The following is a 26,983-nucleotide window of genomic DNA, read 5'->3' as shown; positions in this document are numbered from 1 at the left end:
AAGTGTCCAGTGCTGAGTGACAACCACGGAAACTGCACCAAGCTCAACCTGGGTACGGCGTTCCAGTCCCTGACATCCCAAATTATCCCTGGAAAACGGGATATTGGGAAGGGATTCCTCCCCGGGAAGGTGGAACTCCCAGAGAAGCCCCTGGATCCCTGGAGGTGTCCAAGGCCGGGCTGGATGGAGCTTGGAGCGCCCTGGGATGGTGGAAGGTGGCAGTGGGTGGGCTTTAAATTCCCAAATTATTCCATTATTCCCAGTTTGCTTCCCCAAGGAGGAGCTCTGGCTCACAGGGAGCTGTGTTTTCCAGAGGAACAGTTGGACCAGGATTTGGGACACAGCTCAAGTGACCAATCCCATTTGGGATTGACAGGGCTGCCCTGGGGGCTGTTCCCAATTTCTGGGCTGTGCCATGGGAAAAAACAGGGATTCCCTGGGAATCCAGGATGAGGAGCTGAGCCCTCCAAGGGATTTCCTCCTCTCCAGCTCCCAGCCTCGTTCCCAAAACAGTTTTCCTTCCTTGGTTGTTCATCCAGGAAAAAAACCCAATTTTTCCAACTTTTTTCTCACCTTCCAAAAATCCCCAAAACCTGGAGTGAAGATTCTTCTCCAGCACACAATTCCCAGTACCTCCAGAGATTCCAGGGGGCATTTGGGATTTCCTGGGAACGTCCCTGATCCCAGCCTCTCTCCCAAGGATGGGTGATGCCGGTTTTTTTTCCCCCAAATTTTTAAAAAAAAAAAATCACCAAAACCTGGAGTTCACACCGGCAGAGATTCCTCTCCGGTGCGCAAATTCCCGGTGGCTGCGGAGATTCCGGGGGGACGCTCCCGGCTTTCCCGGGTCACGTCCCTGACGCCGGCCTCTCTCCCAAGGGCGGGTGACGCTGTCCAACGTGTCGGAGCGCAAGGACAACATGCGCCTGGGCCTGAGCCTGGCCACCAACCCCAGGGACAGCAGCTTCCTGGTGAGCAGCATTCCCGGGGGGAACGCGGGCTGGGAGCCTGGGAATGCGCGCCGGGAACGCGGGGCGGGACGGGGAGGTGTCGGGGGGCTCCTCTCGGTGGGGTTTGGTTTTTATTTTTTTTGGTGGAATGTAGGGAGGTTTAGAGGGATTTATGGATAAAATGAAATGCAATCAAATGTAATGTATTAAAATAGGATTTAATGGAATTTAAATTAAATCGAGTGGGAAAAAAAAAAAATAAAATAAAGCACATCCACAGAAAAGGGATCCTTTGAACCAAATCCTGCTTTTTTTACCATTTTTTAGGCCTGCAGCCCCCTGTGGTCCCACGAGTGTGGCAGCTCCTACTACACCACGGGAATGTGCTCCCGCGTCAACTCCAACTTCCGCTTCTCCAGAACCGTGGCTCCAGCTCTGCAGAGTGAGGACCGAGATCCCTGCTCCCATCCCTGCTCCCATCCCTGCTTCAATCCCTGTTCCAATCTCAGCTCCAATCCCATCTCCAATCCCATTTTGGCCTCACAAAACAAAGCCCTCATTGACCAGGAGTTAAACGTGTTGGAATTTGGGAACTTGGAGCTGGGGTTTTGTTTTGGAGGGTTGAACTGAGGTTTCCTGCCTTTCCTGGAGATGGGAAGGATTCCCAGAAATCTGTCCTGCTCCTGGGAGCTCCTCATCCCATGGGATGTGATTCCCCAACTCCAGAACCCCTCCGGTGTAGGTTAATTTCCAGGGCAGGTGGGCTGGTAAAAATGGGATTTGGGAGGATCAAGGCAGGAAAGGCAGAACCCACCACCAAATTCCCAGGGCATAAAGAGGGGCTTGGAAAAATGGGATTTTCGGGATCAAGGCAGTAAAGGCATCATCAAATTCCCAGTGTCTCTTCCCTTGTTATGTTCCAGCCCTCGCTGCAAAGGATAATTGAGATTTTAGGGAGTTTTAGGAAGTGTTTATTTAATGGATGCAGGGTCATGTCCTCTCCCTGATTCCTGGGATGGGATGGAGGCACGCAGAAGATCCCAGTGATCCATGAGTAACTCCAATCCATGGATTCTTTCATCCATTAAAAATTGTAGGGCGAAAGAGCAGCCAATAAATCTCTGAAATCCGGGATCACCAAGGAATGCTGTAAAACATCAGCAAGACTGTGACGATCCTGAGCAATTTTCCCCACTGGAAAAAAATCCTTAAATCCTTCCTGCTCCGGCTGCAGAGCCGAGCCCTGGGGTCCCCTCCGGGGTTTTTGGCTGCCAAGGATTTCATGGGGAAGGGAGGAAATGCCCGCCTTGCTTTCCATGGCAGGGCTGGGAATGACTCAGGGATCAGGAACGGCTCTGCGGGAGGAGCGGAGCCGGACCCTGCTCCTCTTTGAAGTGTGGAATGGTATTAAACGGGATCAAATTCCAAAGCTGAATCCCAAATGATGCCGCTGAGTGTTATTCCTAGGAAGCGATCCCATCTTTTCACAGCAGAGAGGATTCCTGTGGCTTCTCCCCACCTTGCTGGAGTCCAGAGTTCTTTCCCAAACAATTGAAATCAAATTTTTTTTGTTCCCCAAAAAATCCTAAGAGGAAGTACCTGGCTGGAAGTGAAGCCATAAATCTGCCCCTTTACAAGAGGACTTTTAACAAATCCCTGGATTTTCCACAGGATGCCAGACCTACATGGACATCATCATCGTTCTGGATGGATCCAACAGCATTTATCCATGGGTTGAAGTCCAGCACTTCCTGATAAATATCCTGAAAAAGTTTTACATCGGTCCTGGACAGATCCAGGTGAGGCCCTGAACCGTTTGTGTCATCCCAGGGCCATTCCCAGTGTCCCTTTTCTGTCAAGCTGCTGGAATCTTTCAAAATATTGGATTTTTTACTCATCCCATGGGAAGAAACTGCTCCCGTTAATGTCCCTAAGTGAGCTATGGAGGGATCCCACATCCCAATGGGAACAGGGAGGATTAAACCCCACGGAAAGGAGCTCTCCATGCTCCGAGTAACCATGCGTTGATTTAGGCAGGAATTTCAGCAGGAGCATCCCAGATTTTCCCAAATAACCCAGTTTGGTCCCACCTGGCGATGCTGTGGGTCCAAACTGGGACAGCGCAGTGCGGCACATCTGGATCACCCCAAAAACTCGGGAGCAGAGCAGGGGGGAGAGCCGTAAAATTGGGGGATCGATAATGATCCCACGGAGGGAAAACTGGGCGATGGAATTCCGGGAAAAAGAAAAGCGAGCGTAGAGAATTTCACCCCCGCGGCTGCCGGAGCACAGGGCCTCGTTCCGCCGGCCTTTCTGGTGCCATTCCCGTCGTTCCCAGGTGGGAGTTGTGCAGTACGGAGAGGACGTGGTCCATGAGTTCCATCTGAACGACTACAGGTCCGTGCAGGACGTGGTGGCGGCCGCCAGCCACATCGAGCAGCGCGGGGGCACCGAGACCAGGACCGCCTACGGCATCGAGTTCGCTCGGTAAAACCCCTCACGCCCCCAGGAAAACCTTCAAACCCAAGGGGTTTTTTCCCCCTCCTTGCCTCTCCCTTTGTTTTCCTTGCTGCTCAAGAATGGGGGAATCGCCAGGGTTTGTAGGAAAATGTGATTTGGGGGAAGGTTTGAGAGTGGCGCTTCCCAAAATTGTTCCGTCCTCGTTTGCAGCTGGGGCAGGCTCTGGAATTGTGGCCTCTCCCTGGAGGCTCCCAGGAATGAGATCCCAGCCCCCAAATTCAGCCCCAGAACCTGGAGCTCTCCTGGAAATCCCTGGAAAGTCCCCAGAAGCTCAGGGACAAATCCACCTCCGCCCTTTCCAGGGACAAATCCTTGCTCCTGCACTTTTTCCAAGCAGTATACCTGCTGAGAATCATGGAATTCTAGGCAGGAAAAGAGGTCAAAGATCAAATGCAGCGCTGCCAAGGCCACCACTGACCATGTCCCAAGTACCACATCCACGTGGTTTGGAAATCCCTGCAGGAATGGCGATTCCAGCACTGCACTGGGCAGCTTGGAATAGTTTTAGAGGGATCCTGGCCCAATCTGAGCTAGGTCCTGAACGATTTTTGTCACACGGAGTCCCCAGCCCTGCTCAGTGTCCCTTTTTCCATAAATATGCTGGAATTTGGGGCCGTGCTTTGTCAAAACTGCGGGATTCTGGCAGGGGTGGACAATGGGACGAAGAAATTTTTCCCTCGCAGGGAAGGGCCCCGTAGGCCACGGCCAGAACTCCGCTGGCCAACTCAAGATCCATTCCCTCACCTGATTTTGCTGAATTGTGGCCTCTTTCCTGCAAAAAAGTGGGGAAGTCCGTCCACATCCCAAAGCACCTCCCGAGGGACGGGCTCGGTGGGGCGGCGGAGCCACCGCGGAGCTGGCGGGGCTGAGCAGCCCAGGGCATCTCTTCCCTTGCAGCTCGGAAGCGTTTCGGAAAGGTGGCCGGAAAGGGGCAAAGCGAGTAATGATTGTCATCACAGATGGAGAGTCCCACGACAGCCCAGACCTGGAGAAGGTGATCGAGGACAGCGAGAGGGACAACGTCACCCGATACGCGGTGGCCGTGAGTGACGGGGCTCCGGGGGGCTGGGAGGCCTGCAGAGCGTGGCAGGGCTCCAGGAATCCCAAAGAACCAGGACAGCCCATCCCCACTGCTCCTGGAGCATTCCAAGAGCTCCCTGTGTGCTCCAGGAGTCCCAAAGCACCGGGACAGCCCATCCCCACTGCTCCTGGAGCATTCCAAGAGGTCCTTGTGTGCTCCAGGAATCCCAAGACAGTAGTACAGCCCATCTCTGCTGGTCCTGGAGCATTCCAAGAGCTCCTGTCCATCCCCGCTGCTCCTGGAGCATTCCAAGAGCTCCCTGTGGCTGCTCTTGGGATGCTCAGCTTGGGATTCAGCTGCTGGAGCTGGTGCCAGGACCAGGGGACAGGCAGGACCCCAGATTCCATGAGGAGTGTCCTGCCGGAGAGAATTCCAGCAGTTCCTCTGTTTGTTCCCACAAAGCGGTGTCAGATCCGAGGATGGGGCTCCTCCCACGTGGACAGCCCGAAGGGTTTTGGGATGGTTTTATCCATCCTGGGAAAGCAGCCCAGAGGAGCTGCTGAGCCCCCATCCCTGGAAATGTTGGACAGGGCTTGGAGCGGCCTGGGATAGGGGAAGGCGTCCCTGCCTGTGGAATGGGATGAGCTGTAAGATCCCTCCCAGCCCAAACCACCCGGGAATTCTAATTCCATGGAAGTCTCGCGTTTTGTTCCCAACCAGGTCTTGGGTTATTACAACAGGAGAGGAATCAACCCCGAGGCCTTTCTGAACGAGATCAAATTCATCGCCAGCGACCCCGATGACAAACACTTCTTCAACGTCACCGACGAGGCGGCCCTCAAGGACATCGTGGATGCCCTGGGAGAAAGGATTTTCAGCCTGGAAGGTGAGGGATGCTCCTCCCTGGCACCTCCCAGAGCTGGGAATGTGCTGCTGATCCTTTTTTCCCCGAATGTGGACGCGGCTTCCGCAATATCGGAGCCTAAAATCCTGCTTGGAGCATCTTCAGATTTGAGGAAATGTCTTTATTTGGAGCTGTTGCTTCCCTCAGATATCAGGAGCAGAGATCCCATTTCCAAAGGACACACCTCATTCCAGCCAGAGGAATTCCGGTGGCTTCGATTTTTCCTTTTTATAGAAAACCTTGGAGATTTGGTATGGGGGGAATTTGGGAGTCGGTGTCTCCCTCATCCATCAAATTCCAGGGTTGTAAACAGGAAAACCCACACACAGGAGCTTCCTGGGGTGCCAGACATCAGGAGATTATGGGAATAATGCTGAGATTTCGGGTTTTATTGGCTGAAATTAAATATCAGGAAATATTTCTGTCTTAAATGTCAGCTCTTGTGAAAACTTTGTCGCTCTCCCAAACTAAATTTATCCAAATTTCAGAGGAAAATGCAGCCTGGAATGAACAATTGGAACAGAAGACGGAGGGCCCGCACTGGGAATGAAACATCTTGAATTTGGGGGATTTTGGCTCAAACCAGCTCACAAACTCCCCACAAGTTTTCCAGTTTCCTCTGTCCAGCCTGGCGCTTCCCTGTGGAAGTTGCCCTGGATGAGGAATTCCCCCAGTTGGAATCACGAAGCAAAAACCTCCAAATCCCCAGTTTTGGGTGATCTTGCAGCTGTGCAAGGGGAGAACCTGCACCCCAGCAGAGCTCCCAGACCTCCTAACAGCACGAGGTTGTGGAATTGGAGGATTTAGGGAGAAATGGGATCATCAGGAGGATGTGGAGCTGCTGGAGCAATTCCAGAGGAGGCCACGGAGCTGTTCCAGGAAAGCAAAAATCTCCATTAAACACAAATTCCCTTTTTTTTTTTGTTTAAGGAACCAACAAGAACGAGATCTCCTTTGGACTGGAAATGTCCCAGACTGGATTTTCATCCCACGTTGTGGAAGTAAGAGAGGAAATGTGGGAATTTTTTTTTTTTTTTTTGCTCCTGCCTTGTCCTGTTTATCACCCCCTGCTCCCAGGTGGGAGATTGGGATTTGGGACAAATTATTTTAATTACAGAGTTAAATCACTAACATGAGGATAAGGAAATGCTGCTGGATTATCCCATGGGAAAGGGAGGTGTTGGGAGACCCCAGCATCCCTTAGGATCTGCAGCAGATCCTCCTGATGCCATGACCTCTTGGGAAGGACGTGCTGGGGTGTCCATGGAAAAAGCTCTTGGGAATTTCCTGGGGAGAAAAAGCGCATTGGAAAAACAGGAATAGGGTGGAAATGTCATTCCAGCAGTTTTGAAACCCTCCAGCATTCCAGGTGTTTTCGGTCTGTGCGGGATCAGAGGGGTGGAATCGCCTCCACTTGGGAAGAATTCCCACCGAAGCACTCCTGTATTCCCACAGGACGGGATCCTGCTGGGAGCAGTGGGAGCCTACGACTGGAACGGAGCCGTCCTGAAGGAGACCAGCAGCGGGAAGGTCATCCCTCTGCGGGAATCCTACCTGCAGGAATTCCCAGAGGAGCTGAAGAACCACGGCGCCTATTTAGGTGGGAAAGCTGAACGAGGCTGTGCAGCCGCAGGCAGGGGGAATTGGGGATTTTTATCCTTGAAAAAGAGGAAGCGCAGGGTATTCCCCATGGGAGAGCTGTGGGATGCAGCACAGGAGCATCCTCACCTGGGAAGAGCCCGGCTCCGACCCCGGAGCGGGGCACAAATGGGATTTGAATGCAGGAGCAGCCGAGCCGGCGGGCGATCCGCAGCTTTTCTTGGAGTGCTTTCAAAGCACTGATGGAATTTCATGCCTAGGCAGGAAATACCTGCTGGGTTAATCCATTCCATGTGCAGCCACTGGAGCTCTGGAATAAAAATATCGGCCTGGATTGAGAAATGCAGCCTCTCCTCGGAGGTGGGGCTGTCCCGTGGCGGGGAGGGAGGTGGGATTCTGTGGGATCAGCACCTCAAGGCTCTTCCCTGGGAATGGGGACACATGGTTCATCCATGGGGTGACAGCAGAATGTCCCCCGAGCTGGGATGGCTGTGGGTGTCCCATGGGAATCCCTGTGGGAGCTCAGCTGGGCTCTCTTTACCGCTGCCTGGAGTGAGAAATCCGGGAATATTAAGGAATGCTGGTGTATCCTGCTGAGGAGCAGCCTGGGGGGCTCAGGGCTGGTGGTTGGTTTAGGAATGCCCCCTCCAGGAGGGGCATTTTTAGGGACCCCAGGTAAGGCTGGTGAGCCAGGGAAAAGGGTCCAAAATCCCTGAAGATACTCAAAATTTAACTGGATTTGATTCCAGGGAATGTGATTCAGTTTCATGGTTGGCCAGACTTTGAGTTCCATAGAATTCTGGAATGCTTTGGGCTGGAAAGGAACTTAAAGCTCATCCCACTCCACCTTCCCCTATCCCAGGTTTCTCCATGCCCCATCCAGCCTGGGACTGTAACATTCCAGGGATGGGGCAGCCACAGCTTCTCTGGGCACCCTGTTCCACTTCTAAGGATTTCATTGGAATTTAAACCTGAGCCTGAAGGTTCAGGAACCTGAACTTGGGGTTGAAAATTGGGATTTGGCAGCCCCAGCTTTATATTCCTACAAAATCCCGTCTGCAGCCTTGGAAGTGCCGCAGCCCAGGGGGCGATCCCAGTAGGAAAAAGGGATTGTTCGGGGTCACTGGCTTAGGCAGGGTTATTTCCATCAGGAGGAATGGTTTTGATGGATTCATGGCTTTTCTTGGACTGGGAATGTTGACATCAAGCACCAGGAGAGCTTTTCCTGCCCGGTGTTCCTGGAGCAGCGGGAGCTGCAACTTCCCAACACTCAGCACCTCGCGAGTGTCTGTCCAACTTGATGTGAGCCATGAAATAAAACACCCAGAAATCCGGGAACTGCAGGAATTGGACTGACCTTCGATTAAGGAAAGATTTGCACAGGAAGTGGGAATCAGGCAGCGCCAAATCTCCCGGCACAGCCCCGGCCGTGGCAGCACCGGAGCGGGCGGCTCGGGGGCACTGGGGTCCATCTGGGTGATTTCACCTTTGCAAAAATCCAGGTTTTTAAAGCTTCCCTTTTTGGGAAGGGGCCAGAGCTGTGTCAGCAGCTGGGGGCTAATGGAAAGCAGACCCCGTGAGCAGGCAGGGAATTCTCGCTCCGCATCCGTCCCTTTCCAGGTTACACCGTCTCCTCCGTCGTCTCCACCAAGCACGAGCGGATCTACGTGGCGGGAGCGCCGCGGTTCAACCACACGGGCAAGGTCATCCTGTTCACCATGCACAGCAACAGGAACCTCACCATCCACCAGGCCCTCAAGGGAGAGCAGGTAATTCCAGCCAGGAATGCTGTGCTGGCTTTCCCCCCCTGGAAAAAATCAACCCTCTCCCTTGATTTTTCCCGAGCTGGAGCAGCTCGGCAGCGCTGCGCAGCCACGGATGTGACAGTGCCCTGGTTTGGAAGGGCAGGTGTCTGCTAAGGAGGGCAGGAGCCTCCCTTGAAATGGAAAATGTAAACCCACTCCCTTTGAATTACTGTGATTTTGAAATTAAGGGGCTCTCAAGCAAAGATATGGGAGTAGGAATAACAGTTCTTTACTAGGAAAATTAAAAATACAAATGCAATAGTACAAAAAAGAAAACAAACCCCTGCCAGAGTCAGCCCATGCCCTGTCCCCTGTGTGTCAGGGGGTGGCACAGCCCCATCCCATGGGGGCTCAGCCCTCCTGCAGTGCCAGCTGTGGCTCTGCTGGAGCAGGGATCCTGCACAAGGGGGGAGTTTTCCTCTGCAGCTCCAGGGCTGCTGGAGATGGGCCTGGGCTCCCTCTGGCCATGCAGGGCAGCAGAAGCTGCTCCTCTGGCAATGCACTGGGCAAAGGCTGCTGGGCTGTGCCAGGCTCACATTGGATCCAGGTAGGAATGCTTGGCTCCCCCCCTGGGCAGAGCCTCTCCCAGTGGGATGATGGAATTGGATCAGCCATGCAGGGACACTCAGTGGCCATGGACAGCAGATAATTAACAATTAATGGCCCATGAACAGCAGAGATCTCCTGGAGGGAGGATTGGTTGTGGAAGAGATGAAGAAAACTGCCCCATGGACAGGAGAGAACTGCCCCAGCTCTGACAGATGGGGATAGAATCCACCCTCCCATTTCCAGCCCAAGACAGCCAGTTGTGTCAGCATCCACAGCGTGGCCGTGGCAGGGCTGGGATGTCCCTGTGGATCCCTGTGGATCCAGGGGGACGGTGGCACCATTCCCACCCCGTCCCGTCTCCCCCAGATCGGCTCCTACTACGGCAGTGAGATCAATTCCCTGGATGTGAACGGCGACGGCGTCACCGACGTGCTGCTGGTGGGAGCGCCCATGTTCTTCAGCGAGGGCAGGGAGAGGGGCAAGGTCTACGTGTACGCCCTGCACGGGGTGAGTGGGACCTCGTGGGGACACGGCTGGCACAGCTGGGTGCTCTCGTGGCAGCTGTGCCCCCGGTGGGGTCCCGAGGGAGGGGCAGAACGGGATCCTTGCCACATGGGAATGTGGGCGTCCCTCTGGAGAAACCATCTCCAGCCACACGGCGTCCTCCAAACCTGCTCCTCCCAGGGAGAGCCCAGAGCCCCTTCCTGAGCCTAAAGGTGCTTCCCTGTGGAAGTTGCTTCCCTGGAGGAGGAATTCCCCCCAGTTGGAATTGTGAAGCAAAATAAAACCCGCCTGGAGCATGGAATCCCTACACCCAAAGCACTTTATTATTTATGTAATAATAATAATAATAATAATAATAATAATAATAATAATAATAATAATAATAATAATAATAATAATAATAATAATAATAATAATAACTATTATTATCATTATCGTTATTGTTATTATTAATGAAATTTGTATTTATTATATCATTTATTATGAGTATGGGATGTTTATTATTATGGAATTTGTATTTGTTATGGAATGTATTATTAATATGGAATTATTATTATTATTATTATTATTATTATTATTATTATTATTATTATTATTATTACTACTACTATTGAATTATTTATTTAGGGTACAAAGCAGATGTGGGGCTGGCTCAGGGGGGGCTCAGGGCTCCTCATTCCCCAGGGATGTGCTCCAAAATCCCCCATCCCTGGGAATGCTCCCACCTCCTTCCTTGGAGAATCCCTTCCACATCATCTCACTGTTCGCTTGAGGCTGTCTCCTCTTCCCAGCCTTGCTGCTGACGCTTTGGGAATTGTCTTCCTTCCTTCTTTTCCTTGGCAGAACCTCTTCGTTCCCAGCGGAGCCCTGGTGGACCTCCAGAGTTACCAGAATTCCCGTTTCGGCTCCTGCATCGCCGCCGTTCCCGACCTCAACCAGGACTCCTACAACGACCTGGTGGTCGGGGCCCCTCTGGAGGACGAGCACCAAGGAGCCATTTACGTTTTCCTGGGATTCCAGGAGACCGTCCTGAAGAAGTACAAGCAGGTGGGGCTTCCCCGTGCTTGGTTTTCCTCGTCTTTCGTGGGAATAAATATAATTCGTCCCTGTTTTAAGGACAAATCCACACTGGGATTTAATTGTTAATTATTACGGACAGATATTCCCTCTCTTGAGGCACCCAAGACAAAACGTTGGAATTTAATCACTGGGACAGCAGTGGTGGAGACCCCATCCCTGCTGGGATTTAAGATGTGTGGACGTGGCACTTGGGGACATTTTGTGGTGGCCTTGGCAGCACCAGGGGATGGTTGGACTCCGCAATCTTGGGTGGCTTTTCCAACCTGAATTGTTCCATGGAATAGTGGAGAAAAAGGCTTGAAATTAGAGGCAATGTTTAGCAATCATTGCGAGGGACTGCTATAGATTAATTAATTTTAAAAGATTTTTTTTTATTTATTTATCTATTTATTACACTTTTGATATATGTTAAATACGCAGGGTAAAGCCAGTAGCAACCTTGGATGGTGTCTCCAAAGAGAAATTGCTCTCGAAGCAAATGCTTTCTCTTTTTCCGAAGAGAAACTCCCTGGAAAACCATGTTTAGCATGATTCTCTTGGAACGGGGGATTTTCAGCGGCGAGGCAGAGTCAGCCTGGCAAACCCTTGGCAGGCAGGGATGCTCCTGCTGGAATCCAGCCTGGAGTGCTCCCATTCCTTTCCAGCGGATCGCGGCCACCGACCTCGCTCCGGGCCTGATGTATTTTGGGTGCAGCATCCACGGGCAGCTGGATCTGAACGAGGATGGGCTCGTGGACCTGGCCGTGGGCTCGCTGGGGAACGCCGTGGTGCTGTGGTGAGCCAGGGATCCTTGGTGCCCTCTCCCAGTCTCCTCTGCCCAAATCACGACAAATTTTTTCCCAGGAAAAACCGGTCTCACAACAATCCGAACCATCTTTCCTGAAAAACCACCCCCTGTCCAACAGGGCTGTGGGATCTCAATACCCTCAGGCCCTAAAAAGATGCCGGAGTTGGTTCTCCATTGAGTTTCATCCATAGTTCTCTAGAAATTCCGAATTAATGTGTGGGGATTTGCCCAGGCTCCTTCTGCTCTGATTTAATTAGAGCAATATTTTCAAATACTAATTAATTAATGTTTGGAGAGTCCCTTGAAGCTGTTGGGATGGAGGGTGGCTGTGCCCACCCGAGATGGGTCACCCTGGGCTCTGCTTGGAGAGCACCTTCGCTCTTCCCAACCTTCTGCAAAAAGGAGGGAAAAGGAGTGAAAAAGGCAAACCTGGAGCCTGTGGGAGACTCCAGGATGTCCCATCCCAAGCCAGAGACCATCCCACGTCCTCTCCCCACCCCTCAGGTCCCGCAGCGTGGTCCAGATCAACGCCAGCCTCCGCTTCGAGCCCCCCAAGATCAACATCTTCACCAAGGACTGCAAGCGCAATGGGAAGGAGGCCACCTGCATGAGGGCCTTCGTCTGCTTCACTGCCCTCTTCCTCTCCACTCACTTCCAGACTGCCAGCGTGGGTAAGGATCCCAATTCCTGCCTTGCTCAGGTCTCCAGCCCCATGGAAAACCCAGCTTTTGGGATGGAAACTGTGGTGGTGTTCGCAGGGGTCTTAGGATGAGGGAAGAGACGAGACTCCGTGTTTCGGAAGGCTTGATTTATTATTTTATGATATATATTATATTAAAACTATACTAAAAGAATAGAAGAAAGGATTTCATCAGAAGGCTGGCTAAGAATAGAAAGGAATGATAACAAAGGCTTGTGACTGACCGAGACAGTCCGGACAGCTGGACTGTGATTGGCCATTAATTAGAAACAACCAGACCAATCACAGATCCACCTGTTGCATTCCACAGCAGCAGAAAACCATTGTTTACATTTTGTTCCCGAGGCCTCTCAGCTTCTCAGGAGAAAAAATCCTAAGGAAAGGATTTTTCATGAAATGTGTCTGTGGCAGGAAAGCCCCCAGGAGCCTGGAGGAGCTCACGTGTCCGCTTGCCACTTAGGGACAAACAGGAGTGACACCAGTCCCGGCTGAGTCCTCCGGGTTCTGATGGTGGCTCTGCCAAAGAAACACCCCCAGGATAAATCCCACCTCATCCCTCACCTACTCCCTGGGCTGAGCTCTCCTGGGATTTGCCTTTCCATGCTCCAAGTGACGGGAATGTCCCCCCAGTGGGACAGAAGGGGACGAGCCCGGCCCGCATTCCGCAGGGCTCGTCCATCCCTCCTGCCTCCCGCAGCAGCAGCGGGACACATCTGCTGGCCAGATGTGCATTTTCCACAACATCCCAGGGAATCTGGAGCTGGCCAGCCCTCCCGTTAAACCCTTGGATGGAGCCGTGACCCCAAGTGATCCCCGGTGAATTCCCGGGAGTCAGCGGAGCAGGGAAGCGATAGCGGCTCGGCCCCTGTGAGCCAGCAGCAAACACCGTCCAAGGAAAATCAGGATCCAAAGCCAAGGAAAAACTCCCATTGCCCAGAGCAAGAGCTTTGTTTTGTGCTGTCAAATCCAGCATTTTTCTCCCTGGTGCTGTCCCTGTGGGATAAAATCTGAGTGGGATTTCCTTATTTATTTGGTTTTACCTTTATTTCCCCTGGAAATAAAGAGTCGCCCACTGGATGAGCCCCTCTGCTCTGGAGCCAGGCTGGGAGAGCTGAGGGTGTCCAGCCAGGAAAAGAGAATCCAGAGAAACCTAAGAGCCCCTTCCAGGGCCTAAAGGAGCTCCAGGAGAACTGGAGAGGGACAAGGGACGGAGGGACAGGACACAGGGAATGGCTTTAGGCTGAAAGAGGGACAGATGGGAAATTGGGAAGGAATTGTTCCCTGTGAGGGTGGGCAGGGGCTGGACTGGAGTTCCCAGAGCAGCTGTGGCTGCCCCTGAAATGTCCCAGGCCAGGCTGAACAGGACTTGAAGCACCCTGGGACAGTGGAAGGTGTCCCTGCCATGGCAGGGGCTGCAGTGAGATGAGATTTAAGGTCCCTTCCCAAACCATTCTGAGATTCTGTGGTTCTCTGAAATCCCTGCTTGGTTGGGAATCTCCAGTTGCTTTCCAACAGTAGTGTGGGAACCAAAGGATCTCCATAAATCTGGGGTGAGCTCCAATTCCTCCAGACCAGCACGGGAACACTTGGGAGGCAAACAATTCCACTCCTGCACAGATTTTACACAGGGGCCTTGCAATAATTCATTCCCAAAACCCCTCACCTGGCGAGGGGAAGCTTTTCCCAGAACTGCCAGGGATTTCCCTCAGGAAGGAATGGGCACAGGGGCCACTCTTTGCCCAGGGTTTGGGGCGTGTGGCCCCCAAGGGCTGAGCTGGGCCTGTCCTTGCAGGGCTCAGGTACAACACGACCATCGACGAGCGCCGCTACTCGCCCCGGGCACACCTGGATGACGGCAGGGCGGCACCGCGGGCGCTGGTGCTGCCCGCCGGGCAGGAGCTCTGCCACACCCTGCCCTTCCACGTCCTGGTGAGTGTGGAGCAGGAGATGCTCTCTCCAGCATTCCTCAGTGGGAAGGAGCCTCATCCCGCTGGATTCGTCCCGCTGGATTCCTCCCCGCCGGTTTGATGTGGTCGGGGACGGAGCTGCCAGCGCGTGGCAGCTGCCGGGTCCCCAAGCAGTGACATCAGCTTCCACATGCTCCGTTCCACCAGCCCTGTCCTCGGGGAGGGTGTGTGCTCCTCATCCCGGGGTCAGGCTGCTTTTCCTGCTCCAAAATCAGGAACGCTCGTTGTTTTTCCATAGGGAGTGGAGCGTCCCCGTGCCAGTCCCTGGTGGTGTCCCCCCGTGTCCCAGCAGGGTCCCGCCCCAGGGTGCAGAGCTGGAGGATCCCTCACTCGCAGGGAACAGCTGATGCACAAACCTGGCCAAACCCAAACATTCCCAGGGAATGAGGAGAATCTCGTGGAAGCCAGGCAGGCCTGAGCTGCCAGACTGGCCCAGCCCCAAGCCCCGGCTGAACTGCCGTGAACTTTTGGGAAATCGGAGGCTGGAGATGGAGCTGGAGCTCGTGATTTAGCCCAAAAAACATCTCCCTTCAGAGCATCCCTCTGCACTGTGGGGCAGGCATGGGGGGAGCTCCCAGGGGCTTCCAGAGGGCAGGGCTAGGTGGGATATTGGAAAGGAATTCCTGGCTGGGATGGAATTCCTAGAGGAGCTGTGGCTGCCGCTGGATCCCTGGAAGCATCCAAGGCCAGGGCGGATGGGGCTTGGAGCAACCTTGGAGATGGGATCTGGTTTCTGTTACATCCCAGCCCTGGGCTGGGGCTGCAGGACAGATGTGTGACCCTTGGGGACACCCTGAGGGGCTGCCCCAGCCCAGGCAGCCCCGGGCTCCTCTCAGAGTTCTCCCTGTGCCCCAGGACTCGGCGGATTACGTGAAGCCGGTGACGTTCTCCATCGACTACGAGCTGGAGCACCCCGAGCACGGCCCCATGCTGGACGACGGGTGGCCCACCTCCCTCAGGGTCTCTGTAGGTAGCAGCTGTCACCTCCCTGGTGGCACCTCCCAGATGACACCTCCACGGTTGCTCCCACCTCCTCCACAGACACCTCCCAAAGTGGCACCTCCCAGGTGTCACCTCCCATGTGTCACCTCCCAAAGTGGCACCTCCCAAGTGCTGCCTCCCCGATGCCACCTCCCCAGTTCCACCTCCCAAAGTGTCACCTCCCCAAGTGCTGCCTCCCAAAGTTCTACCTCTGAGGTGCCACATCCCAGGCGTCACCTCCCAAAATGCCGCCTCCCCAGTGCCGCCTCCCCAGGTGCCGCCTCCCCAAGTGCCGCCTCCCAAAGTTCCGCCTGCCAGGGCACCAGGGCAGATTTATCCCCGGGAGAATTGTCACCGAGCTGCTCTCCTTGTCCCCTCAGGTCCCCTTCTGGAATGGCTGCAACGAGGACGAGCACTGTGTCCCGGATCTGGTGCTGGATGCCAGGAGTGACATTCCCAGTGCCATGTGAGTAGGTGACCCAGAGCACCCTCCAAGAGTGTCCCCAGCACGGGGAGGCTCCAAAAATCCAGCCCCAATCTCGTTCTGTAAATTCTGACATCACTGGTCCTTCATCCAGCAGCACCACAAGGTTCATCCAAGCCCTCCATGAGGTGCTCCTTGGCACTTCCGAGCCTCTCCCTGCTCCCTGCCTGTGGTTTTTCAGGGAATCCACAAACCAGCGAATATTTGGTGCCATGGTGATAAGTTCCAGGGATACAAATCAGGAAATACCAGGGAATAACTGCAAGGCTGGCATTACCCACCTGGCAATTACGGGCTTGACTCATGGAAATAATTCCACACTGCAGCTCCGTGGTTACAGAGCTATTAAACGTTATCCCTGCATCCACAGGAGGCCCCAGAGCTGCTCCAAAGGCTGGAGCCCCTCTGGAGCCAGGCTGGGAGAGCCGGGAATGTTCACCTGGAGAAGGGAAGGATCCAGGGAGAGCTCAGAGCCCCTTGCAGGGCCTGAAGGGGCTCCAGGAGAGCTGGAGAGGGACTGGGGACAAGGGATGGAGGGACAGGAGCCAGGGAATGGCTTTAAGCTGAAAGAGGGATCAATGGGATATGGGGAAGGGATTGTTCCCTGTGAGGGTGGGGAGGGGCTGGGATAGAATTCCCAGAGAAGCTGTGGCTGCCCCTGGATCCCTGGAAGTGTCCAAGGCCAGGCTGGACATTGGAGCTTGGAGCCACCTTTGCTATTGTCATGGGATCTGTTTTTTCCCTACGTCCCAGCTGTCCCGAGCATTCCTAATAATGTCTGAGGAAAGCATCACACCATCGGCCAAAAATCCCCAAATTGTGTACGATGGGAAGCATCCCTAATTCCTCTTTCAGCACAGCAGGACAGAGGGGGGAGAGCAGGGATTTCCACAGTCGTAAAATCCCGGGAATGCCGCGTTTTGCAGGGAATTCTGCCGGAGGGCGCTGCGCCGGGGGGACTGCTCGGCCTTCAGCCTCTCCTTCGACGCCTCCGTCTTCGTCATCGAGAGCAGCAGGAGGAGGGTGGCCGTGGAAGCCATGCTGGAAAACCGCGGGGAGAATGCCTACAGCACCACCCTCAACATCTCCTTCTCCAGGAACCTCCAGCTGGCCAGCCTGATCCCCAAGGTGAGCTCCCGGGGCAGAGCCAGGCTTTTCCAGAGGTGCTGCTAATCCCAGCCGGAGGAGAAAGCTGCAGCCTAAAGCAGAGCCCAAACCTGTCTCCATCCCTCGTAAATCAGAGCTGTTTATGGGCTCCGTTTCTAAGCACTTCCAGCTCTTTATTTTGGAAATACAAAAAGGTTTTGAGTTTTAAGAGCCTGAGCGAAGGTCAAACACAGAGGAAATTATTTCCCTCTATTTTTCTCCTGCAGTTGTTTAAAAATACTCCCTGCACATGGCCAAGTTCCCGTCAGGAATGAGTTTTTGCAGCTGAGAAATAACTCCTGGAAGTAGGAGCTGATCATGGGAATGTGGCCGCAGCTCAGCACCGAGCCGGGCGATGCCACCTCTCCATGGCTTTGCCTGGATGGTCCCCGAGTGCCCCAAAAATTTCACTGCCCCACTCACTCGATCTTGGTGCGACTCCTCCCTGCTCCCAGCGAGGTTTGGGAATGTGCTGATGCTGCTGAGCCTTCCCTCACCCCCCCATGACTTCATCCTCACCCACAGATCCCATCTCCTTTGTTTTTCTCCAAGCCGTGCCAAAGGAAAATTGTGGGGCTTGCTGCCCACAAAATAAGAAAAATGCATTTTTTTGAGATTATTCCAAACAACGTGAGGGGAGCAGGGAAAATCCCCGGGATGGTGGAGTACAGAAAGCACCCGGCAGCAGTGGCTGTAGGGAATATTTGCAGCTGGTCATGGAGGAGTCACGGATAACAGGCTCCTGGCTGTCCCTCCTTACCAAGGAGCATCCAGAGGGGATGGATATCTGTGTCTTATAAATAAAAAGTGGCTGTTGCCCCAAAAAGTCCACAATTTCAGCAGATGAGTGGGAGGAACTTCCAGGCTGTTGCTGGGTAGGACCTCTCCGGTGGCAGCAGCTCAAACTGACCCCTTGTGGGATAAAAGCTGGAATAGCTCATCCTCTCAGGGTGAGGATGGACACCTGCCTACAAGCAGGCTACAACATCTGGAAGGGTGGAGGACACAGAGCAGGGTTGGTGTCCCATCCCACCCCAGCCCTGCAATGGGCAGGAGCTTCCCCAGCCTGGCTGGAGAGTTGGAAGTTCCAGCAGCAGGAATGTCAGTGTTGAGAGGAGGGAATTCCAGCTTGGCTGGTGGCCATGCAGGGTAACAGCTCATGTTGTCTCTCAGTGCTTCCCAACCACTCCTCATCGCAGAAAAATCAGGAATGCCAGGAATAATCAGGTTCATTCATTCACCACAGCTAAATCCATTCACTGCTGTAATTAAATTCATAAAGAGGATTTAAATCAGGAAACTGGGAGCTGCTTCCTAGAGATGCTCCTTTCCAGGAACATCAACAAACGCATGGGAAGAATTCCCAGCTCCAGCGAGCAGGCTGGGCTGGATGATTGGCTGGTTGCTTGCATGGTCCCTTGGTTGGATTTTGGTTGGTGGCTGGTTGGTTGGTGGTTGCATCTTTCCTTCATTCATTAATTTCTTGGCCAGTGGTTGGTCGGGTTTTGGTCGAGTTTTGGTCACTGGTCGGTTGCTGTTTTGTTGGGGTTTGGTCATTCATTGGTTGGGTTTTGGTCATTGGTTGGTTGTTGTTTTGTTGGGGTTTGGTCATTCATTGGTTGGGTTTTGGTCGTTGGCTGGTTGTTGGTTGGTTATTGGTTGATTGGTTGGGCATTGGTTCTTGTCATCGGTTGGTTGGGTTTTGGTTGTTGGTTATCAGTTGGTTGGTCATTGGTTGGTTGGTCATTGGTTGGTTGGATTTTGGTTGGTTAGTCATTGGTTGATTGTCCATTGGTTGGCCACTGGTTGGCCACTGGTTGGCCATTATTTGGTTGGCCATTGGTTGGTTGTTTCCCCAAAGCCAAGGCCCTTTTTGAGCCCCTCAGGTATTCCCAGTTTCCCAAAGAGCCGGGGCTCATTCCCAGTGTCCCAGACACTCCACGGACAGGACTTTGTGTCCCATTTCAGGACGACAGCGACATCAACATCGACTGTGCCAGTGACGACAGACACCCCACCAGGAGGGTGTGCAACGTCAGCTACCCCTTCTTCCGAGCCAAGGCCAAGGTAGGACATTCCCCACTTCCCACTCTGCTGTCACATGGACCTTCTGCCCCCAGGGTCACATCTGGGCAGCCCTGAGCAGGATTTTGAAGATAAACTTTCGGTTTCTTCCCTTTTGGAGTTTGGAAGGCATCTTAGAGGGAGCTGAGATGGTTGGGATCCTGCCATGGTGCTCAGGAGAGCCCCAGAATCCACCCAGCTCCTCCAGGTGACAGAATTTGCCTCCAATCCTGTGGAAAAATTTAATGTTGGCTTCAAACCACAGATGGGAACTTTCCTGAGCTGATTCCCTGCAGGATGAGGCTCCTTCCCTGCCTGAGAGGTTTTTTCTTCCTCTGAGGTGCCTCTGGATCCTGCTCAGAGCCAGTCCAAGTCCCCCTGGGTGGTGGCATCCTCCAAAACACTGTTCCCAGTATTTGGGATGAGCCCAGATCCAGTTTATCATTTTTATAAGCCATAAACCCTTGGGAAACATCAAATTCAGGGTTCAGTTGGGGAAAAAAATAGTGGGGGGATCCACTCAGGATCCGCATGGAATCCCACCTGCCACCCGTGGGAAAAGGGACCGACACAAGCAGGATCTGGAGAGAAAATCTCCCCAGCTCCTGTATCCATCTGAAACCTTTCCTGGATTATGATGGATGAGCCTCAGGCACCAGGCTCGGCTTTAAAGCTCCCAAAAATCCCAGTGGGATGCCTGTGGCTGCAGGAGGAGCTGGCTCCCCATGACCTACGGGGTCGGGAATGCGTCCGTGGGCCATCAGGTAGTGCCGTTCCTGCCAAAACAAAGACAGGCTGGAAATGGAATTTTGGCTCCGGAGCCGCGGGAGCTTTAATATTCCAGTCAGCTGTGCCGGCCCAGACGGTTTGAGGTCACTGCAGATGTGACATTTATCACATTTATCCCGTTTTATTGGTGTTGGCTCTCTCCAGCTGCCTCCCCTTCCCGCTGGTCCCGGGCCTCTGGAGGGATCTGCTTCCAAAGGGAGCCGCTCGTTGCTCCCATTGCAGGGGCAGAGAGAATTCCTGCAAATCCTCTCTGCCTGCAAAGGCTCTGCTCGGTCCTGGTGGGGTTGGGAATTGTGTCTCCTGCAGGGTCCCGCACTGGCCCCGCTCAGCACTCGGGATTTCATTCCCTGGGATGTTTTTCCCGATGTTTCTCCCAGTGTTTTTCCCGTCTCTGCAGGTCGCTTTCCGCCTGGATTTTGAATTCAGCAAGTCCGTCTTCCTGCAGAGCATGGAGGTCTACATGGTCGCCAGCAGGTCTGGGGACACTTTCTCCCTCTGGAATTACAGAATCATGGAATGGTTTGGGCTGGAAAAAAAGCCCATCCAGTCCCACCCCTTCCCTGATCCCAGGGTGTCCAACCTTGGACAATTCCAGGGATCCAGGACGCTTCTCTGGGCACCCCAGCTGGCTTTCCTTGGGATTCCTTCCTCCAGAGCCAGAGGTTTTCCATGGAATAACCCCATGGAGACCCAGCTGCTGTGGGTTATCCCAGCCCTGTGCTCCCAAACCTGGCTATTTTTGTTTATCTGGGGATTTACAGCCATGATTTTTCTGTGCCTGTGGAAGCTGCTGGGGTTTGCTGGATCTCCAGCCCCTGCTGCTTTCTCATCCATGCTCCCACCACAAATATTTCCCAGGAAAAATGTCTCCTAATAAATTTTACAAAGTTCTCCTTACTCCCCGCTCCTCCACAGGTAAAGATTTCCCACAGGGAATTGTGGGAAATCCTGCAAAAAAAGGGAAAATCCTATGAGGAAAGGGAAAATCCTATAAGGAGGGGGAAAAATCCTACAAAGAAAGGGGAAATCCTACAAAGAAAGGGGAAATTCTATGAAGAAAGGGAAAAATTAAATCAACTTAATATTTATCAAATAATTAATAAATAATTGACTTAATTAACTAAATTATTAATATTAATTAATTAGTTTTTTAATTTCACCAATTATTAGAGCAGAGGAGGATTCCACTGCACTACTTTAGCTGTTGGGGGTGACACCTCCCTCCGAATCATTTTAATGATAAAAATCCCGGAATAAAATCCTGCTTTGACCAAAAAGCAAAAAAAAAAAGTTCAGCATTCCCAAAAAAAAAATTCCTGGGGGGGATTTGGCTCTGACCCCCTGTCCCTGCTGCTGTTCCAGTGACAGCGAGGAGAAGGAGAGCACCAAGGAGGACAACGTTGCCCACCTCAACTTCCAGCTCAAGTACGAGGCCGACCTGCTCTTCACCAGGTGAGGGGTTTGGGATGGGATGCAGCTCCATGGGAGGTCATGGATTGGGAAAACCCCTTGGGAAAACCAGCTGGGAGCAGCCTTCAAACCCAGGTTTAATTCGGGAATTTATTGAGAAAACAGGAGCCGTAAAGTCAGGGAGAGCTTTTTATAAAACTGGTGAGCCATGGAGAGCTGGACTCTGCCAACGTTTAAAGGCATAAATTTTATTAAAGAGGTGTGAGGGTGAGTTTTTATGGGGAAAAAAAGGGAATTCTTGGAGGTAATAATGGCCATAACAGGTGTTCCCAGTGTCTGGGCCAGTGGCCATCCCACAAAACCATCAGAGGGAAGCTCAGCTGTGGGATGAGCGTGGAATCACCGGTAATTCAAGTCTGGGACAGCCAGGGATGAAGGCAGAGATAATTTAGGAAGCTGCTGATGGGAAAATCAGGGATCCCAAAGCACATTCCCTGGCGCTGCTTGCTGGAATTTTTCAGGGATTTTTCAGCCCTTCGGTCATTTTATATTTTTTACTCAGACGCCACAAATAAAAATCCTTTAATACTTAGGATTTATGGGGAGCGAGGGGATTCTCCAGTTCAGAATGAAGAGAAAACCTGGAGGGAAAGAAGAGCACAGAAAATATCAAATTTGGGAATTTTGGAGTGGAAAAGGAGGGAGGGAATTTTAAAGAATGTGGGGATTTTGGGCCATCACAGGTGCTCCCGAATGGGTTCCCACAGGATATTCCTGGCTCTTTTCCTGCCTCTCCAGCTGCAAAGCAGGGATTGATTTACCTCCTGTGACAGCCAAACCTCAGCCAGGGCCTGGAATGGCTCTGCTTTATTAAAGAGGCGAGAAAATCCTACAAAGAAAGGGAAAATCCTATAAAGAAAGGGAAAATCCTACAAAGAAAAGGGAAAATCCTATAAAGAAAGGGAAAATCCTACAAAGAAAAGGGAAAATCCTATAAAGAAAGGGGAAATTCTACAAACCTCTTTGTCCCACAGGACATCAAGCCTGGACTATTTTGAGATCAGATCCAACAATTCCCTGGATGGATCCAACCCCATTGGGCCCCCCTTCCACTGCACCTTCACGGTGAGCAGGAACCGGATCCCTGAGTTCTCCTGGATTTGGGATCTGCCCCAGGAGCAGGGATCCCCATCTCCTGATCCCAACACATCCCTGTGCTCTTCCCTGGCAGCTGCAGAACCTGGGATTCTTCCCGGTGCAAGGGGTGACCCTAAAGATCACCGTGCCCGTGGCCACCCGGGCAGGCAACCGGCTCCTGCTGCCCACGGAATTCCGGGCAGACCAGGTAGGACGGGATTCCAGCATGGTTTGGGATGGGATTCCAGCATGGTTTGGGATGGGATTCCAGCATAGTTTAGGGTGGGATTCCAGCATGGTTTAGGGTGGGATTCCAGCATGGTTTAGGGTGGGATTCCAGCCCGGTTTAGGATGGAATTCTGTCCCAGTTTAGGGTGGGATTCCAGCATGGTTTAGGATGGGATTCCAGCATGGTTTAGGATGGAATTCTAGCTCAGTTTAGGATGGGATTCTAGGCCATTTTAGGATGTCATTCTGTCCCAGTTTAGGACGGGATTCCAGCCCGGTTTAGGGTGGGATTCTGTCCCGGTTTATGATGGGATTCTAGCATGTTTTAGGATGGGATTCCAGCCCGGTTTAGGATGGAATTCTAGCCCATTTTAGGATGCCATTCTGTCCCAGTTTATGATGGGATCCCAGCCCTCCAGCCACATCCCACAGCGAGCCAAACTCAATCCCAGCTCCAGCAAATCCTGGGGGGTGCTGGGGATCCCTGATTCGGGATGGGGGCACAGGGAAGACACTGCCGTGATCCCGGTGTCCATGCTGGAATTCCGTCGGCTTCTCCCACAGGAAAACACGACCTGCAGCATCTGGGGGAACACCACTGACTACCGGAGAACCCCGGCGGAGGAGGACCTGTCCCGCACCCCACACCTGGTACTCACCTGCACAGGGCCAATCCTGGCCCCAGGGTATCCCAAAACAGGGAAAAGCCTGGAATAGGGATGGCCCATGGACGTGGGAGGGGCACACTGGAATTTTTTAGGAGATTTTTAAGCCCTTCGGTCGGTTTATTTTTATTTTTCCTCTCAGCCACTGGATCTTAAGCCCTGTTAATACTCAGGATTTATGGGGAGCAAGGGGATTCTCCAGCTCACAAAGATCAGGATCGTTTTTTTCCAAGGAAAAACTTGGAGGGAAAGAACAGCACAAAACCCAGAAAAATTGGGAAGTTTGGGGTGAAAAAGGGGGAGAAAATTTAAAGAATGGGGGGATTTGGCCACACAGGAGGACGGGCACGTGGGATCCTCCCTCCCTCATTCATCCCAGGGATTAATCCCAGTGGGATTTTCCCTCCTTCTCCATCTGTGATCCCACATTTCCCTTTGCAGAACCACAGCAACTCCGACGCGGTTTCCATCGACTGCGAGGTGAAATTGGCCCCCAATGAGGAGCTGAACCTGCACTTGCACGGGAATCTGTGGATGAAGTCTCTGAAAGCAGTGAGTGCTCACCAGAAAATGTGGATTTCAGGGAGAAATCCCCCAAAAACGTGGGATTTTTCCCTTCCCCGGGAAGCCCAGGAACGTATGGGTTGGTTTTTGTTCCCAAAGCCACTTATCCTACATCCACAGCGCCTCATTATGGATTATTTAATTCCATTAAATTTGCATTATTAATTAATGCAAATTTAATTAATCTCGTTTTTTGCTGTTGTTCTGCCCCACTCCCTGCCTGCCCTGCATCCTCCTCTCCCATGGATGCAAAGAGAATCCCTATGGATACAAAGCCGTGGGCATGGGCTGGATCCCGTTGGGAATGGGGGCTCCTTTTCCACATGGATGCTCATCCCAGCCCATGGGCATGGGATGGATCCCGTTGGGAATGGGGGCTCCCTTTCCACGTGGGATGCTCATCCCAGCCCTCTCCGTGCAGCTGAAGTTCAAGGCACTGAAGCTCACCACGATCGCGGCGCTCCAGCGGCGCTTCCCGAGCCCCTTCGTTTTCCGGGAGGAGGATCCCAGCCGCCAGGTCAGCCCTGGGATGGGGGCTCCCAGAACTTCGGGATGCTGCCACACCCTGCCCTGATCCCCTTGGGAAAATCCCTGTGGATGGAGGGACCCAGGGTCTGGAAAAACTCGGTGCAGTTGTGGCTAAGCTCTGATCCTGGAATCTCCAGATTCCACAGGGAAAACTGAGCCAAATCCACGGTGCAGCATTCCCAAAGGAAGGGCTGCTCAGCATTCCCTTCTATCCCCTTTTCCCCGCCATTCCTGCCTGGAATCCGTGGTGTTTTCTTCTCCTCCAGATCACGTTTGAGATCTCCAAGCCCGAGGAATCGCAGATTCCCATCTGGATCATCCTTGGGAGCACCTTTGGAGGTCTCCTGCTCCTGGCCCTGCTGGTCCTGGTGCTCTGGAAGGTGAGCAGCCCCCCGGCCACGCATTTTGGGGGATTTTTGGAGATTCCCATGCGTGGAGGAACCCTCTGGATCCATGCCCAGCGCCCCACGAGCTCCTCAAAAATCCTCACCAAAACTCCTCAAAACCTCCTCCAAAAATCCTCAAAAAAAAAAATTATTTATGCTAATATTAATCCTCACCAAAAATCCTCACCAAAAATCCTCAAAACACCACCAAAAATCCTCAAAACCTCCTCCAAAATCCCCTTTTCCATATATAAATGATATCCAGGAGCAGCTTCCAACTGCTATCCCATGAAAAGCTCCTGGAATACCGGCGGGATTTTGTTTCTCTTCCCTCCCCACAGCTCGGGTTCTTCAAGAGCGGGAGCCGCCGGCGAGCGGCCGAGCGGGAGCAGAATTCCCACGGGATGGAGTGACTCTGCCGGGGCCAGGAGCCCCCTCCCAGCTCCGGAGATTCCCGGGATCCCGAGGGATTTGGGGGCTGAGCTTGGCTTTGCAGCAGGACGAGAGAACGCCCTTTGTGGGACAGCACTTAAAAAGCCATAAAAACACCCTCAAACCAACCGAAAACTCCCCAAAAAAACTCCTCGGAGGTGCTTCCAACTGGGATTCCATAAAAAAAAACCCCTCAAACCAATGGAAAATTCCCCAAAAAACTCCTCGGAAGTGCTTCCAAGTGGGATTCCATTAAAAACATCACAAACCAACCAAAAAGTCCCAAAAAAAAATCCTCAGAGGTGCTTTCAACTGGGATTCCATAAAAAAAAAGACCTCAAATCAACCAAAAATTCCCCGAAAATCTCCTAGGAAGTGCTTCCAACCGGGATTTCACCAAGGTGGCAGCAGTGGGGACGAGGGGACGCCAACGTGAGGGGTCCCTGATGTGGAGCTGGAAAGCTCCTTAAAATAAAAATATTATCCCCAAAAAAAGCCCCCATGGATTGCTCCTTCCCGTGGCGGAGCTGTCGCAGGTCCCGGGCTCTGCTGGCCACAGCTCTCAAACTGCCTTCGTTAACAGGAGTAATTAAGTGGAGGCGTTAATTAGTCTGAATGCACTGAATGAAATTCTTGTGATTTCAAGCACCTTAAATGCCAAATCTCCCGTGTCCAGCTGTACATAATTCTTCTAAAAACAGGAAGGAAAGGAGGGGAGAAAAAATTTAAAATCCTGCCAAAAAAAAAAATTAAACCAAACCATAAGCTCAGAAATAAATTTTGAAAAAAAAATTTAAATCGTTTAAAGAATTAATTAAAAAGCAGTTTGATGAGTTTTGTCCCAGCAGAGCAGTTTGGGGAGCCCACGTGTATCATACCTGTACATAGCTGGTGCCATGGAAATCATGGAATTTTAAGGGCAGGAATGCCCTTGGCATAGCGGAATTATTTATGCTAATATTAATTTTATGGAGAAGAGGGAAGAGGATTTTTCTGGATGCGGGGTGAGGTTCGGGACATAGTGTTCCTGGTATTTTTTAAGGATTAAAAATATGGTATTTTAAAAATTCCTGGTGTCTGTTCCCTTTTTTCTGTGGATATGAGGGGGGCTGCTCTGGGACCCGGGAGGGGATGGATCCTGGAATTTTTCATCATTTATTTCTAAGGGATGTGAGGTTTTCCAAGGATGTCTGAAAGGTATGAGCAATCAAGTGAAGCCTTTGGGAGACCTAAACATGGAAAAAAATGGGATAAAAAAACCTCCCAAATCAGAAATTAAATCCTCAGCTGGAGTGGGAATTCTGCATTTCCCAGTTTTTGATGGATTGGGAGCTCAGGGGTCCGGCTGGGGTGCAGGGAAACCCCGGAGAACCCAGCCTGGGATCTGGGAGCTCAGCCCCAGTGGATCCCACAGGATCCTCCCTACCACATTCCCAGGATCCAGATCCCGGCACACGGGGGGAAAGGAGGGAGAGCAGGCAGGAAGGGGAAGAGTTCTTCAGGATTCATATATACATTTTATATATATATATAAAAAATATTAAAAAATTTTATATATATATATATACACACACACACACACACACATATATATATATATACACACACTTATATTTCTATTTTTATATATGTATATATCTATATTTACATATACATATGTATACTAAAATGCATCTATATGTATATATGTATATGTATGTATATGTATGTATAAAATTTATATCTGATTAATTAGACATATATATACATATAAATATGTAACATATATCAATATATCAATATA

At 52.1% G+C, this 26,983-nt stretch overlaps 1 protein-coding gene across 1 annotated transcript; it reads left to right on the top strand.

The window, feature by feature from the left end:
• ITGA11 (integrin subunit alpha 11) lies at positions 1–26,267 on the top strand. Its single transcript, XM_066558635.1, has 28 exons — positions 1–52; positions 880–971; positions 1,278–1,392; positions 2,622–2,749; positions 3,289–3,437; positions 4,368–4,512; positions 5,212–5,377; positions 6,326–6,396; positions 6,851–6,995; positions 8,615–8,763; positions 9,715–9,855; positions 10,696–10,899; positions 11,577–11,707; positions 12,224–12,390; positions 14,212–14,348; positions 15,242–15,352; positions 15,748–15,833; positions 16,778–16,979; positions 18,966–19,064; positions 20,248–20,324; positions 21,213–21,302; positions 22,295–22,385; positions 22,492–22,605; positions 23,190–23,276; positions 23,732–23,842; positions 24,276–24,371; positions 24,649–24,762; positions 25,110–26,267. Exons 2-28 carry the CDS (start codon positions 921–923, stop codon positions 25,179–25,181), a joined length of 3,249 nt encoding a protein of 1,082 aa, XP_066414732.1. The 5' UTR covers positions 1–52; positions 880–920; the 3' UTR covers positions 25,182–26,267.
• The last annotated feature ends 716 nt before the right edge of the window (positions 26,268–26,983 follow it).

This window comes from Molothrus aeneus, chromosome 13 (genome assembly GCF_037042795.1).
Source record: "Molothrus aeneus isolate 106 chromosome 13, BPBGC_Maene_1.0, whole genome shotgun sequence".
Lineage (NCBI taxonomy): Eukaryota > Metazoa > Chordata > Aves > Passeriformes > Icteridae > Molothrus > Molothrus aeneus.
This window is presented reverse-complemented; position numbering and strand designations above follow the sequence as displayed.